Consider the following 16,310-nt stretch of genomic DNA (forward strand, 5'->3'; position numbering starts at 1 on the left):
CTATTCACCAGCTTTTCACTTCAAATCTGCTCATAATCCCATAATGCTTCATAAATATATCAACCCCTCTTATACTACGGTCATTGCTAATACTAACAACAGCTAACGACTCATGAGTACCTACTGTGAGCCGCTGGGTAAAGCACTCTGTGTGTGTCATCTCCCTCATCCTGATACAACCCTAGGGGGCAGCTGTTATCTTTCCCATACTTATTCCCTTTCTCTGCCTTAAGAATACTTATGTACCTTCCAGTCATTCACCGTAGGTTGTCATCATTCTGAAAACCTGTAATTTCATTTACTGAAAAACAGTCTAGAGTCGGTCTTTGCAGCATCATACAATCTCTACTAGACTGCTTCACTCACTGAAATCCTCTCCCCAAGTGCTTATCACACACTCAAATCCTGAATATCCTTCCAGGTCCAGTTAGTTCTTCTTTACATTAGAAAATAAAGTTTCCTTAAAAAGTAAATGGGGAGAGGGGAGAATCACCTCCCCAAGGTAGGGAAGGGGGCCAAAGCCAGGAAACATGGTGACAGCCATAGTTCAAAGAGCACATGGCCACACCAGAGTCTAGCAAGGCAATGACCCCAGTGAGTCTTTTTACTACACTTTCCCTTTCTTTGACCACCTGAACCAAACTGCTGTCTCTCACTGAAAACCATAACTGTTTCTCCAACAGTTTTGGGGTCTCTGCCCAACTGTATCTTTCATTTTCTGTGGTATATGATGCTCATAGCCACTTATTTTTTGAGTCACATTTCCCTGATGTACAAAACAGATATTCTACTTCTTAACCAGGTGGCTGTGAAGACGAAATGAGATGATTTCTGTACAAGCATGTCTTTATCTTACTTCTGTCCAAGTTCATGGTATTATTACACCTCTGGGTCTATGGTCAACCCTTATATTTCTTGGTTTTCCATAGCTCCCAGAACACGACAGGAGGTGCCCAAGACATGTTGATTGAACAAGGAGAAAGGACATTTATCCATCAACTCTTCCTGATGTGAACCATTGCTACTATTCACCAGCTTTTCACTTCAAATCTGCTCATAATCCAATAAGGCTTCATAAATATATCAACTCCTCTTATTACTATGGCCATTGCTAATACTAACAACAGCTAACAATTCACGAGTACCTAGTCAAGGACTCTGTGTGTGTCATCTCCCTCATCCTGACACAACCCTAGGGGGCAGCTGTTATCTTTCCCATTTTAGAGAAGTTTAGATGGGTTAAAGACTAATTACACAGAAAATAAAGAGCAGAAGCAGTTTCCAAAGCCAGATCTTTCTTTTATTTTTCCTTTTTGTTTTTTTTGAGTCAGAGTCTCACTCTGTCACCCAGGCTGGAGCGCAGTGGCACGGCCACCCCAGCCTCAACCTGCTGGGCTCTGACAATCCTTCCGCCTCAGTCTTCCAGGTAGCTGGAACTACAGGCGTGTGCCACCATGCCTGGCTAATTTTTTGATTTATTGTAGAGACAAGGTCTTGCCAAGTTTCTTGGGCTAGCTTCGAACCCCTAGGCTCAATCAAAATTCTCACCTCCGCCTCCCAAAGTGCTGGGATTCCAGGCGTGAGCCACCACACCCGGTCCCAAAACCAAGTCTTTCTGATTCCAAAGTACATGCCCTTCACCACTAAGCAACATTATTCAACCAACTAAAAACCATATTAGTTCAACAGCGCTCTTTGTCATGCTGGAAGACGACCACGTATGGATATTTTTGTCAGTCTTAGTAGCACCCAGATAAGCATCAAAAGATATCATACGGGACTCAGAGAAAAAACTGTGTGGCTGATCTCCACGAGGTCCTTCTGGCCGAGGCTCCACCAGAACCATCTGGCCATGGGCTGGCAGCCGAGTTCTTATAGGGTCCAGCCTGACCGTACATTCCAGGCTGGCCACCCTTTCATAATCGAATCTGAGCAGGTTCTTATCAATCGCTTGGGACAGGCCATAGAATTCAGACACCTCCAACTCATTGTTACTCATACGGATGATGTTACAGTCTGGTTCCAGGAGAAAGACCCGCAGGATAAAGGTTTCTGTGAAGGTATCTGTTTCAGTAAATCTGTGGAGAACACAGCAAAGGCTACATTAATTGGTGCTCACAGCCTTCTGATGCCTGTGCACACGGCTTGAAGTTTACAGATCAGTCTTCACAAAATTTGTACCTCAGATGGAGTCTGGATTTTGTTTCATGCCCTACTCCCAGCCTCTCTGTTCTCTTCCCTTCTTCTCTTTACTCAGTGTCAATGCCTTCTCCTGCCACTTCTCCCTTCAGCCATCTTTCTTCGAACACCTGCTCTCAAACTCATCATCCATACTGATATTTAATGACTGCTGGGACTTCGGAGTCTCACTTCCAGCACATGTGTAATTTAAGAGTGTCAATCCTGTATAATTTATGAATTGCATTTTAATTCAGGAGAGAAGGAGTGGAAGTTTCTTTATTTTTTTAAATACCAGGACGCAGTAAGAATGGCCATCATCAATAAAACAAGCAACAACAGATGCTGGTGAGGATATGGAGAAAAGGGAACGCTTCTACACTGCTGGTGGGAATGCAAATTAGTTCAACCTCTATGGAAAACAGAGTGGTGATATCTAAAAGAACTTGAAATTGACCTCCCATATGACCCAGCAATCCCCTTACTAGAGTATACCCGGAGGAACTCAAAGCATTCTACAGAAAAGATACCTGTGCACACATGCTTATTGCAGTATTATTCACAATAACAAAAACATTGAACCAGCCATGCTGCCCATTGAAACTGGACTGGATTTTTTTTTTAAATGTGGTACATATACACGATGGAATATTATGCAGCTATAAAGAAGGACAAACATATGGACTTCACAGCAACTTGGATGGATTTAGAGTCTATCATACTCAGTGATTTGGCACAGAAACAAAGAACAGAGTACCACATGTTTTCACTCATAAGCAGACCCTGAACATTTAACATAATATTGTAAGAAAGGAATTGGCAGTAACAGGATTCCACTGGGGTAGGGGGAACACAACATCAATAAGGATATCTGATCTCAAACCAGGCAAAATGGAGACCAAAGGGAGGCTCAAACTTTACCTGTCTGATGTCCACTTACATACTTAATCCTGAATTGTATCTCACATCTTTAAAATAATATAAATACATGCATACATACATACATGGTCTTGCTCTGTCATTCAGGCTGAAGTGCACTGGCACCCCAACCTCAAACTCCCGGGCTCAAGCAATCCTTCTTCCTCACCTTCCCAAGTAGCTGGGACTACAGGCACACGCCACTATGCCTAGGTTTTTGTTTCTGTTTTTGTAGACACGGTCTCAAACTCCTGACTACAAGCAATCCTCATGCCATGGCCTCCCAAAATGATGGGATTCCAGGCATGAGCCACCATGCCCGGCCAGGGTGAAGGGTTTCTGAAGCAACTCAGCCTATTTGCTTTTCAGAAACACTACTCTATAGGTGGTGCCCAGCTCAGTGCTTGGCATGTAAAGGCCATTTAGCAATTGTACTTCCATTCCTTCCATCCCTTTAGCAACCCCAATCTCAGGGTGTCTGTAGAGACTAATAGAAATGAGCTGTCATTCTTTTTGAGGCAAAAAGCTTAAAGACTGATGAGTGTATCAATAGTGTAACTTCTGGTTGATGTGCTCTTATTGCAGCCCAGGCATTACAAGAAATCCCTTACAGCGGTATATCATTCAATCCTTATAAAAAAACCTGTGGGAGTCATTGCTAATCCCATTTCACAAACGAGAAAACAGAGGCATAGAGAGGTTGAGCAGCTTGCCAAAATGCTGGAGAAGCAGTAAGAGGGCAGTAAACATGCCCCCAATCATCTGCTTTCAATTCCTTCAAATATATTATTGGAAATGTTCTCAAGGCCAACAAGAGCAACAGTGGCTTCTCTAACCTTGCCCTTCATGGTGCGCTTCAAGGTGTGCTTCCAACCTCCCCACCCCTAGAAGCTTAAGGAAGGAGTGGGAGCAGCCAGAAAGCAGCAAATGTTCTAGCTCTTCCAGGCCAGCTCTTTGAGCAATCCCTTCCCACCCGCCAAGGTCTTGGAAAGATCCAGGTAGCCTTGAAATACTGATTTCACAGCTTCCTATAGAGCCCTTGGGTACCACCTCATTTTCCGAGCACAGTATTTTGTTCGTGCCTCTCTTTGGGGACTTGTTCTGCATCTTAGTGATCTGCCCATCTTTTGTGTTAGACTGTGAGCACCAAGAGAATCCACATATTCTCAACTTTGCATTTCTTATGCCCAGCATAGAGCTTGACCCGTGGCAAGTGATCGTTAAGTGAGTATAGAATTACTTCCGATTCCAGAGTCTTCTACAGAAGTGGTCTGCACTAGTCTAGCGTAAGGAAGATTCACACCAACATATTTTAAACAAACATTCTTAAGAGCAAAAAAAAAGAAAAGAAAAAAAGTAAAAACTATATAAAGGCCTACTTCACCTACACTGAGTTCTCAGTTGCTTCTACGAAGTCAGCAATACCATCATAACCATCACCATGGGCTTAAGTTTAAAATTAATTTTTTTTGAGTCCGAGTCTCATTCCATCACCCAGGCTAGAGCACAGTGGCACACCCACAGCCACCCCAGCATCAACCTGCTGGGCTCCGGCGATCCTTCCACCTCAGCCTTCCAAGTAGCTGAAACTACAGGCACGCGCTACCACGCCCAGCTAATTTTTTATTTATTGTGGAGACAAGGTCTTGTCAAGTTGCCCTGGCTGGTCTTGAACCCGTGAGCTCAGGCAATCTTCTCTCATTGGCCTCCCAAAGTGCTGGGATGACAGACTGAGCCACCAAGCCCGGCCTAAAATTAATTTTTGTTAAGTTATATACTAGGGAGGACCCCCCCCAAAAAAGAATTATTTTTTGGAGGGGCCCCCTCATAATTCAGGCTTTCCCCACTACATAAGAGTTCTAGGAACCCATCAGCATCAGTATACCAGCTAGTGTTGTTGGGAGAGGCTGTGTTCAGCTTCAGTGAATGTTTTTTTTCCTTTTTGGAGATTCTTGCAAGGCATTTGTCCATTTCATGCTGGGTGGTTTATGAGAACACTTGCCCATACTGCATTGAGGGTTCAGCAGTTTTTGATCAAAAAACAGCATGAGTCCATGCCCTACCCTCCCTATTCACCCCATCTCACTCTGAGCAACATTTTTTGTTTCCCCGAATGAAAAAAGTCCTCAAAGGGAAATGTTTTGCCGATGTGGAAGGGGTGAAAAAAAAATAGCAGAAGCACTAAAAAGCATCAAAATGGATGAGTTCAAAAACTGTTTTGAGCGGTGAAAAAAGTGTCTCAATAAGTGTATGGCATCAAAGAGTATTTTGAAGGTGACTGAAGTTTAAACATGTAAGAATAAATACACAATTTTTTAATAAACAAATTCTGGGGTTTTTTGGTTCCCCCTTGCATAATAAAATTCATCTTTTTAAAGTATACAACTCAGTGGCTTTTAGTGTATTCACAAGGTTGTACAGCCACCATGACCATCTAATTCCATATGCATTAGTAAGTGAGTCACTCCCCAGTCATTCTTCCCCTAGCCTCTGGCAACCACTAATCTACTCCCTGTTTTTGTGGGTTTTCCAGTTCTGAACATTTCATATAAACAGAACCATATAATACGTGATCTTTTGTGCTTCGCTTCTTCCACTTAGCGCAATGTTTTCAAGGTTCATCCATGTTATAGCACCTTTCAGTGCTTCATTCCTTTTTATGACTGAATAATATTCCATTGTATCGATATACCACATTTTGTTTACCCATTCAACAGTTGAATTGATTCAACTTTTTGGTTATTATGAACAATGCTGCAATGGACATTCATGTACAAGCTCTTGTGTAAACAAGTTTTTATTTCTCCTGTATTTATACCTAGGAGTAGAGTTGCCGGCTCATACGGTTATTCTATGGTTAACTTTATAATTAGATTTTAAAATATTTTTATTGCTTAATATGTTTAAAAATGAAAGGTATTGCCCTTATAACCAAGCAGCTGGTAATCAAAAGGAAAATTTTATTTAGTTTTGGAGCATTTTTTTTTTCTAATTCTCACGAAGCATTTGTAGTTTGTAATTTCCACTTCCTATCATAAGTGCTGGATTGGAACACCAGAGATACCTATATAAGAACGCCAACAAGAAACAAGATAGGGCTAATCATTTGCCACAGAAAAGTTCCAAGGTAAATGACACAAATGGAAACGATTGGAAGTTGGCTACAATTCCTGCCTCACCCACTCAGGTCTCCAGATTCTATTGTTTACTTTCTTGTTTGGAATCTGTTAACTCCCTTCATAATAACACCAATCCACAGAAAAAGCCCTTAAAAGAATGGCTACCTGGCAATCAATGAGCAACGCTTACCTGTAAAGTCTAAGCTTCACAGTGTCTTCATCCAGAATCGGGCAACCATTGTGAACATACTTTACTTCATTGGGAAGGAAATGGCAGTCAAAGACCTAGTTCACATGAAGAAACGGATAAATATCTATGAGAAAACTGGTATAAGATTTAATTTTTAAGACAAGAGAGCACTGCCTGAAGAAATTATGGTCTGTCGGTGATAAGAGTGTGCATATTTGTGTGTGTGCATGTTTTAACCATCACCATTTTTACTCTCCTCCCAGACCCCCTCACCATCCTGCTTACACAGCTGTGTCTTGTTTTGAGAATATCCAAAGCAGATCAAGTGAATAAATTAAGGGATGATTGCTTCTCTAAATAATTACCTTTTTACGGGCTAGAGTGCATTTAAAGCATGGTTCCATTTTTCAAAATTGTATTTACCCCCTTCAGGGGTTCATAGTAGCTGAGTTAGAGAGTTCCTCCTGAGTATCTGCATGAAAAAGCGTGCATGATCCCACCCATAAACACACTGTACTCGGTCTGTCCATCTTTGTTCTCCTTTTATTTCTTTCTTTTCCAAATAGCATTTTTATATTCAAAGACGAAGTCACTGGTATAAGGACACTGTTGTAGTTATTCAGAGGCAAGCATGGTCCACAGTTGTTTCTTATATTTTTGCAAAAGACTGCTTTTATTAGTTATGTAATAGCAGAAATGACTGATGAGACAAAGAAATTAAAGGCAATTTCCTCTATTCAAATAAAATCGTCATTCACTGTCTCATCTCACTCAGAATTATTAAGGAACTCGCTAACTGTTGTATTTTAAAATCCTGGTTTTTTAAAAAAGAGTTATCTTTCCCACCCACATCAAGACCCTCTTTCTGCCCAGTCAAACTTGGTAGAGTTTTATGAAATACCCTTGAAATATTTACACACCCTCACGATTGCATTCATGGTATTTAGTCTGTACCATTTTACAGCCTCAAACATTGTCAGACAGCATAATCCACTCTGAGAAGATTTTATCACTAATACAAATGATTTTCTTTTCCCACAGATATCATTGGTTCCTCTTTTAAGTTGACAACCAGGAAGGAAATAAAGCAAAGACCTCCCCCATATCATTGACAAATAGTTCTGGTAATAAAGAGACAATCTGCTTTGTTAAAAGAAACATCTGTTTTATGTTTCATAATATGTTTTCCTTTTATAAAAGGCGACAACCATAATTGTCCATAAATTTACTAACTAAAACAAAGGAGAACTAAATCCTTTTCTAATTACTGTCTAGCTTTGTTTTTTTCCACTTCAACTGCTTTTCAATTACAATTTATAATTAAATTGTCACACATTCCTAACTCATTACTCACTTTAATGACAGTAAACTGGTTCAAACTAGAGATACTTTCCTACCGAGGCACTCCCTATTCAAAAAGGCAACCTCAGCACTAAACTGGGGTGCTGATCTAACCAGGAAGTTTCCTGCTTTGGGCCAGGTGTGAGAAGTGCTATGTGTGAGCGAGTCTTGTCCTAAGACGTGAGGAAAACATATTGCCACCAACCTCGTCTAATTGATTATATCAAGAGGGTTATCTAAACAGAAGGTAGTGGTGTGCACCGATTGAAATCCCTTTCCAAAAATCCAATAGGAAAATGAACCTGTTGGATTTCAAACTTCAGTAATGAAATAAAAACACTAATTGAACAGATGTTAAACAAAACATTTTCTGCGCAAATCACATGAAACTGTTCATTACACAGCAGGGTGTTGTTAATACAGTCGTCTCACTAGAATTGAGTTCACATAAGCTTGGCTTTCAGCTTATTATTAAGCTCTATTAAAGAATCATGTTTAGGGTGTGTGTGTGTAGGTGTGTGTGTGTGTATGCACGTGTGCGGGTACATGTGCTTGGCTATGCTTAATTTCTAAAACTCCGTAAGGCATAAATCCCTAGGAGAGGGCTGGACCAGGTGAAAAACCAGGCACAAATTCAAGAAGAAAAAAACAGATGTTATGGAGGCATCTTGTTTTTATTGAAATTATCAAAATCAAAAACAAGAATGATCACTTGGCAGTTGAGAAAACAGAGTTTTCCCACTCTGTAGATTTCTATGTGGCACAAATTCTAATATTTGGCAAAAGAGTGATGAAACTCCACATTTTAATGGACTCCTTTACCACAGAATAAATTTTGGAAGATATAAATCACATATCTACTTTAGAGGCTATAAATCAGTTTGAGGGGTCACATTTGCCTCTGGAAATACATACACTCAACATTCAGGACTCGATTCTTTTTGTTGTGGTTGTTGTTTAACAAGCAACAGCACCCTAGGGCCTCAGTATATTTGAAGGTGTTTCACAGCAGTCAAGTGTTTCCTAGATCAGTCAGATGTCTTGTTTTTTCTGTTCCATATTGTCTTTCCAGTAACCGGATTTTGCCTTAAAATCAGAGAGCTTGAGATTCAGATGACTTGGAGGTCTATTCCAAGCCTTGAGCCTTGTGATCAAATATGTTTTTTACCTAGTTTTGGTCTCTTGGATCCCTTTCTGCTCCCCAGTGCCTCAGAGCAGGACAAGCAACCAGGACCATCAAAACATCACTTAAAATATATAATGGAAACAATTTCATGTCTCTCAGAAAGAGTGCCTATATGTGAAGGAGTCATAGGTTAGAGGTAGGAGAACTCTCAGAGGCTGGCTCAGGTTCCAACAGATCCTCTCAAATCTGGTAATCAGCAGGGCTTTTGTTTTGCTCAGTGGGTTGTGCGTGCTTGGAGTCCGAACTGGAAGACCGCTTAGACAGCTTGCCCCTGTGGGCTACCAGTGAGAATTTTGTTTCTCTTCTTTCCAGCAAAATACCCACTTTTAAATAAATATAAACTATTTTTTAAAGTATATCGATTGGAAGGGGTGCCAAATGACCAGTTGTCATAAGGCACCTGTATATACCAGCACAGCCCTGGGTTCTTGATTTATCAAGAACTCCGCTCCTCTGGGATCAGGGGTCCTATCTTGCTGCCCCTTGAAACTCTAAGGAACTTGCATTTTGCTGTTGACACCAGTCCCTGTATCAATAGTTCACTGAGCTTATTGATACCGCCCTATGCGTCCTACTTAACACGCGCTACCCCAGGTCTCTCCTTTCTCCCTGACTCATAAGTGCCAGTCAAAACATATTCGGAGTGTGGGTGATGTCGGGAGAAAGTGAGAAGTTGCCACTACCAAACTCTTAGGAATATATCATCTTGAGACCTGGGACTGTTTTTGTATTCTAGCATTTCTAGATGCCCATCTGAAGCTCTTTGACTAACAAAGGAAAATCTCACAAGAAGCTGAAGGATGTTTGGTGACTAACATATCAGAAATACTTCAAAATGAGACTCTCCCATAGACTTCTGATGTGTTTCGAAATTGGTCTATAACTTTGTGAAGGAAATAGAATGTCTAGAGATAATAATTTGAGCTAGCACTACCTAAGTCTCCGTATTCCATCTCCACAACACCTAGCACTACTGTCAAATAACCTCATGGAATATGTTTCTTTAGCCAAAAATGAAGAGGACATAATGTTCATAGTTTGGCAAATGAGAATGGTCCATTTTTCCAGAAGCAGCAACAGCGTTGAATCTTCTCAAGTGTTTGTAACAAGAGCAATGTTAAATCATAGTGGAAACAAGTAACAAAGCCAGAAGCAATGTTTGATCATGTGTAGGTGTAAACTTCTACTTTAAGCAAAAACAGTGTATAAAAATGCAGACTTTTTAAATCCAGTGAATTAGAAGGTAAATCTTCACTTTGCAAAAGGACTTGACCATAGAAATGCCCTGAAATAAAAAAGTCTCAGGGTTTTTTTGATTAAAGGGGAAAAAATGATGCAGATATTTTCAAAGAACAATGAATAAAGTGAAGTGTCTTTTTTTGTTGCTTTTTTGTTTTGTCTTGTTTTGTTTTGTTTTGTTTTGAGTTGGAGTCTCACTCTGTCGCCCGGACTGGAATTCAGTAGCTACTCCCGGCCACCGCAGCCTCGACCTGCTGGGCTCCGGCGATCCTTCCGCCTCAGCCTTCCAAGTAGGTGGAACTACAGGCGCACGCTACCATGTCCGGCTCATTTTTGACTTATTGTAGAGATGAGGTCTCGCCTAATTGCCCAGGCAGGTCTCGAACCCGCGGGCTCAGGCAATCCACTCATCTCAGCCTCCCAAAGGCGTGGGATTACAGGCTGAGCCACCGAGCCCGGCTGTGAAGTGTCTTTACATCTCTTTTCTACTTGCTTTATGTTCAGGTGGTGTTAATAGATAAAATGTCTTCATGTTTTACCTTTGGTATTCTGAGGTCACGAATGTGCCCTAAAAATGTCTTGAAACCTTGATCTCTTATCCAAAGACTTCCTGACTGGCAATGGATGTGATAATTTGGGGCAGCAGTAATCCCATAAAGACTGCTCATATCACACCATACGAGTGATTGCCCATTTTCCAACCCTAGGGAGGATACCTATGTTTCTCTCTCTCTCTCTCTCTCTCTCTCTCTCTGTGTGTCTCTGTGTGTGTGTGTGTGTGTGTGTGTGTGTGTGTGTGTGTGTGTGTGCTTTTCTGAGACAAGAGAGGTACCTAAAACAAGAGACATAATTCTCTTACATTATGCTTTTTCCGGGAGAACTAGCTATTCTATAATTTCAAGCAGCTTGTAAGATACACCTGAATTCTCTTCAATAAAAGAGGAGAAATGGAAAAGACTTGCTGAAACAGTGCATTATTAAGAACAACCGCAAGCATCCATATTAGTTAGAACCCGACTTCCTCCACAGGTGTTATCATAATTGAAATTCAATCCCGTCAAGTGGCAGGCTTGTAATTTGAAGTCAGTCAAGATTGCTCAAAAAAAGGCTTCACCTCCCATGGAAAACAGGGCAATGGTGCCTGCTAATTGCAACTCCGCCATTTCCACCTCCAACACCTTGCAACACCCATCCCCGGGAACTCGAGGGGAGACCTTGACATCCCCGTTCCCTCTCTCTTTGTCCCTCCTGCACACGTTCACACACTCACATCCACACACACTCCTGAACAGAAAAGCCCGGCTGTGACCTACCTGTGGAGTGAGTTTCCCGACCCTCTGGGTGACGGGCTCATTCATCACAACTTCCACCTTGCAAGCATCTTTCTCTCTGGGGATGGCAAACTTCAGGTCATCCCCCACCAGGAAGGCGGCCTGGCCCTTCCTCACTCTCAACCCACGGTTCACGCTGATGAAGGTGGGACCGGCCCGGCCCAGGAGCAGGAGCAGAAGCAGCACCAGCAGGGCGTTGGGCCCTCCCCAGCTCAGAGAGGTCATGCCGACCGGGGCAGCTGGCTTCCGAGCACGGGCGAGATCCCTCCAACAAAGAAGGGCTTCTTGCTTCCTCCTGGAGTGTCAACTCATAGTCCAAGGGGCAGGGCGAGGGGTCCCGACGATGTCCCCTGGATCTTAACGTGCCCCTTTCATTTCAAACGCAGACAAGGAGGCCTTTCAGGCAATGCCCGGGCTTTTAATAAAACTCGCTGATCGCTCCTGACAACGCCGGCAAGATTAATGTGCCTCCCAAGTGCTTTTCTAATCCTGCAAATGGGACAAGGGGTTGGAGGAAAGCGAGAGAGAGAGAGAGAGAGAGAGAGAGAGAGAGAGAGAGAGAGAGAGACACCAAAAGGTTTGTGTGGCTATTCAAAAGATCGCCACTGACAAAGGCATCTTTCAACCAGCCTATGGGTTCAGCTGAATTAAGAGCAAATAAACTAACTTGACCCCCAGGCCCATCTGAAAGGCAGTGCAGTCACTTCGTTGCCCTGCTTGTAACTCCTGCTTCCGGACTTGATATCCCTGGATTGGGATGTCCATTGTGTGGTCCAACAGGAGACAGCCGGCCTTGTTGCCCAAGTGAGGTTTTTTGTCCCCCCCAGGTCAGAGACACTTGTCTAACTCTTTGCTGCTGTTTCCACATTTGTTGAATGCAGGCTATAATTTTCACCAGAAAACTGATGGGATGATTTGCACTCTGTTCAAAGACATCATTAATTCTAACTCAATACTCCTCAACTAAGAAAGAAGCTCAACTATGTGTCACGTGGGTCACAGTTCTGGTTTTTGTGGGCAGGGAAGACAGCAAAGAAACATTTGAATGGAAATGAGAGAAAATGCATTTTTTTCCTAAGTAACATTCAAGTTTTTGTTTATGTGTAAAAGAAACTATGAATCGAGTGGCGTGGCTTTGTGCACACAGCTAGTGACATGGTGCATATAACATATTTACATTCTCTACAATGCTAATTACACCGTCACGTACTCAATTTACACAAATGGAGTCTCTACCTCTGCTTTAACCACTTAGAATTGCATGGTTATTTCTGTGTCCCATAAGAACTGAAAATATTTTATTCAAAGTAAAGTCCTAAGTTTTGAAATATATCCTTAAATGCAGAGATAGTTTGATGAATAAATGGTGGTTTGGTATGCACAAAGGAAGGCCTTCCATGTCAATAATTTCAAGAAATTTCTGAACATGTTAATAATTTCAATAAATCTCTGTACATAATCTACAAAATAAATTTGTCAAAAGGTTGCATCCACGCACAATGCGTGAAGGGAAGGCCAATCCCTTGTCATTGTTTGGAAGCTTTCACTTTTGAGGCAGCACTTGACATGTGTCGCCTGACACCCAAGGGGGTGTGGGGTGTACACTTTACAGATCAACCTGTTTCTTATGGTGTCGATCTTGAAATAAAACTGTTCACACACTCCTACTGACTGTGTTGCCCACACTCAGGCTGAATTAGATTGGTTTATTTGGGCAAGAATGCAAACCTAGTTGCTAAACTTTCACAACAAAATAAAATCTTTTTTCCATTCCCATTTGGCATCTGAGATCACTTAAAACGCAGCTCATTCAGGGAAGGGAGAAATGACGGGAAAGGTGAGTGTCTTCAAAAACTGGAAGATAAAAGAGAAAGCTTGGCTTTCTGAGATTTAAACTAGTTAAATCAACATACAAAGGTGGCAAGGACTCCACATTCCTGCAGTCCTTGAATCTCACTGGTCTCCTTCCAGTGAGAGCATCTTCCTAGACTCCCTGACTTTGTAATGCTGAGGTCCCTAAGGTCCAGTCCTAGGACCTGTTTTGTACCAAGTCTCATTCCCTAGTGATCTAACTCCTTGGCTTTATATGCTGATGATTATATGTTAATGAGTGTCAAACTTCATATCTCAGCCTGGACCTTCACCTTTAACTCTCGATTAGTATATGCAACTGTCTACTTGGCATCTCCATGCGGGTATATAATCGACGTCCCATGCTTTCTGCAACTAAAACTGAATGCTTGATCTTCCTTCCCTCCGTCTTCCCTATCTTAGCTAATAAAAACCTACAACTTTTCTGTTGTTCCTTTCTTTGTCTCACATTCCAAATTCCAACAGAAGAAAAATCTTGTTGGTTCTTTGTGGCACACAGACCTTAGGGTGACCCCCAACGATTCCAGCCTCCTAGTATCCAGAAGTTGCTCCTCCTTGAGTGTCAGCCGAACCTGTAACACTCCCAACCAACAGAATAAGACAAAGGTGGTAAGTGTCACGCCCACAATTACATTTCCTTGTATAGACGACTCTCTGAACAGACTGGGGCTAGAGGCTCTCCTGTGGAACTCCAAGAAGCAAGTCTCTGTGAGCTCTACTGCCACAAGGAAATGAATTCTTTCAACACCTTAAATGAGCTTGGAAGTGGATTCCTCCTAAGTCAAGCCTTAGGAAGTCCAGTTACCACTTGATTGCTCCCCAGTGGCAACTTGAAGTACAGAACCCACCTAAACCGTGATCGGACCCCATACCAATGGAACCTGTGAGATAATACCTTTGTGCTGTTTTAAGCCACAAAGTTTGTAGTGATTTGCTGCACAGAAGTACAAAATGAACACACTCGTCCTTCTAAACATATCCAGAATCCAGCAGCTTCTCACTGCTTCATTGTTATCACCCAAGCCACCATCAACTCTCTTTTGGATGATGGCATCTTATTTGATCTTTCTGTTTCTTCTCTTGCCCCCTTTTTAGGCATTTCTCAGTGTAACAGCCAAGATGTCTATTAAATGCTACTTACATCATGTCACATCCCAGCTCAAAACTTCCAATGGCATCTCGTTTTAAAGTAAAGCAGAAGCCCTGGTGAGGACCTACAAGGCGTTAAGTGATCTGTTTCTCCCTTACCTCTCTCCACTCCTTAAATTGTCTTATACTGACTACAGTTTAACCAGGAATGTTAACGTATCTAAATAAAAGAAGGTCATCATAGGAGGCACCATCCACCGTGGATCACACCATGATGTCATGTGAATTCAGTTACTGAGAGTAAAATGCAGATCATCTCGGGACATGTGGTCCAGGTTCATTTCCTGTACCTGAAACACCTGACTCTGGAACATGCCACACTCTCGATGATCAGCCAACTAATCTTCCCCAGCCAAACACCAAAAGAAGTCTGAGGTAAAAACCCAAATATATCACCCTTTGTCTCATCATTCCCATCCAACACTGAGAATCTTTCCAACAGAGATCAAAGCAGCCTTCCACAAGGATACATGAACACAGAGGCCAATCGCAACGCTGCTCGTAGTGGAACTGCATGCAAAGCAAATACCCATCAACTAGGAAATGGTTCAAGAGCACAGGTATGTTTACACCATGGAATATGATGACCCCTTCAAAGTTTGAACCAGAGATGTATCACTCAACTTGGAGGGATCTCTACAAAGCATTGTGGAATTAGAACAATTAGAATGGAGAAAAACATGTATGTTGTGTTTCCATTTGGTCAAATATAAAAGCTATATCTGTGCATATGCATGTATGTGTATGGAGATTGATGTTGTATATTATTCTGAGAGTATGGAGAAAAATATGGACAGGTAAGCATGAGGTCATTAACAGGGCTTGTCTGAAAGGGGCAGTGTAGTGTGGATAGAAAAGGGCAAGGGTCGGGCTTGGTGGCTCAGCCTGTCATCCCGCGCCTTGGGAGGCTGAGGTGAGCAGCTTGCCTGAGTCCATGGGTTCGAGACCCGCCTGGGCATCTTGGCGAGACCTCATCTCTACAATAAATCAAAAATGAGCCGGGCGTGGTAGCACGCGCCTGTAGTCCAGCTACTTGGAAGGCTGAGGCAGAAGGATCGCCGGAGCCCAGCAGGTCGAAGCTGCGGTGGCCGGGAGCGGCCACTGCGCTCCAGTCTGGGCGACGGAGTGAGACTCCAACTCAAAAAGAAAAAAAAAGGGGAAAGGGAGGGCATTATAGTCTGAATGTTTATGTCCTCCCCAAATGCATATGTTGAAGCCATATGTGATGGGTTTCAACATATGTGATGGCATTCGGAGATAGGGCTTTGGGGATGTAATTAGGTTTACATGAGGTCATGAGGGTGGACTCCTCATGATGAGATGCTTATAAGAGGATGAGGAGGCCAGAGCATGCGTTTTCTCTCTCTCCTCTCTCTCTCCCTCCCTCTCTCTCTCTCTCTCTCTCTCTCTCTCTCTCTCTCTCTCTCTCTCACACACACACACACACACACACACACACACACAGACCATGTGAGATTACAGCAAGAAGGTGTCCCTCTGCAAACCAGGAAGAGGAACAGCACCTTAATCGTGGACTCGCCAGCCTTCAGAACTGTGAAGAGTAAAGTTCTGCTCTTTTTTTTTTTTTGAGTTGGAGTCTCACTCTGTCACCCAGACTGGAGTGCAGTGGCATGTTCCCAGCCACCGCAGCCTCAACAGACTGGGCTCCAGCGATCCTTCCACCTCAGCCTTCCAAGTAGCTGGAATTACAGGCACACATTACCACACCCAACTAATTTTTGATTTATTGTAGAGATGAGGTCTCGCCAAGTTGCCCAGGCAGGTCT

The 16,310-nt window shown here is 42.5% G+C and overlaps 1 protein-coding gene across 1 annotated transcript in view; it reads right to left on the reverse strand.

Annotated features, from left to right (window-relative positions):
* FREM1 (FRAS1 related extracellular matrix 1) overlaps positions 1 to 16,310 on the reverse strand; it is a 169,169-nt gene that overhangs the window by 129,357 nt on the left and 23,502 nt on the right. The window contains exons 2-4 of the mRNA XM_008050952.2: positions 11,485 to 11,991; positions 6,406 to 6,500; positions 1,777 to 2,078 (exon numbers count right to left, since the gene is read on the reverse strand). Of these exons, the coding sequence (XP_008049143.1) occupies positions 1,777 to 2,078; positions 6,406 to 6,500; positions 11,485 to 11,727 (640 nt within the window). The 5' untranslated portion in view covers positions 11,728 to 11,991. The remainder of the gene's footprint in view (positions 1 to 1,776; positions 2,079 to 6,405; positions 6,501 to 11,484; positions 11,992 to 16,310) is intronic.

This window comes from Carlito syrichta, unplaced genomic scaffold (assembly GCF_000164805.1).
Source record: "Carlito syrichta isolate Samal-C Ts95f unplaced genomic scaffold, Tarsius_syrichta-2.0.1 Scaffold154501, whole genome shotgun sequence".
Taxonomy (NCBI): Eukaryota; Metazoa; Chordata; class Mammalia; order Primates; family Tarsiidae; genus Carlito; species Carlito syrichta.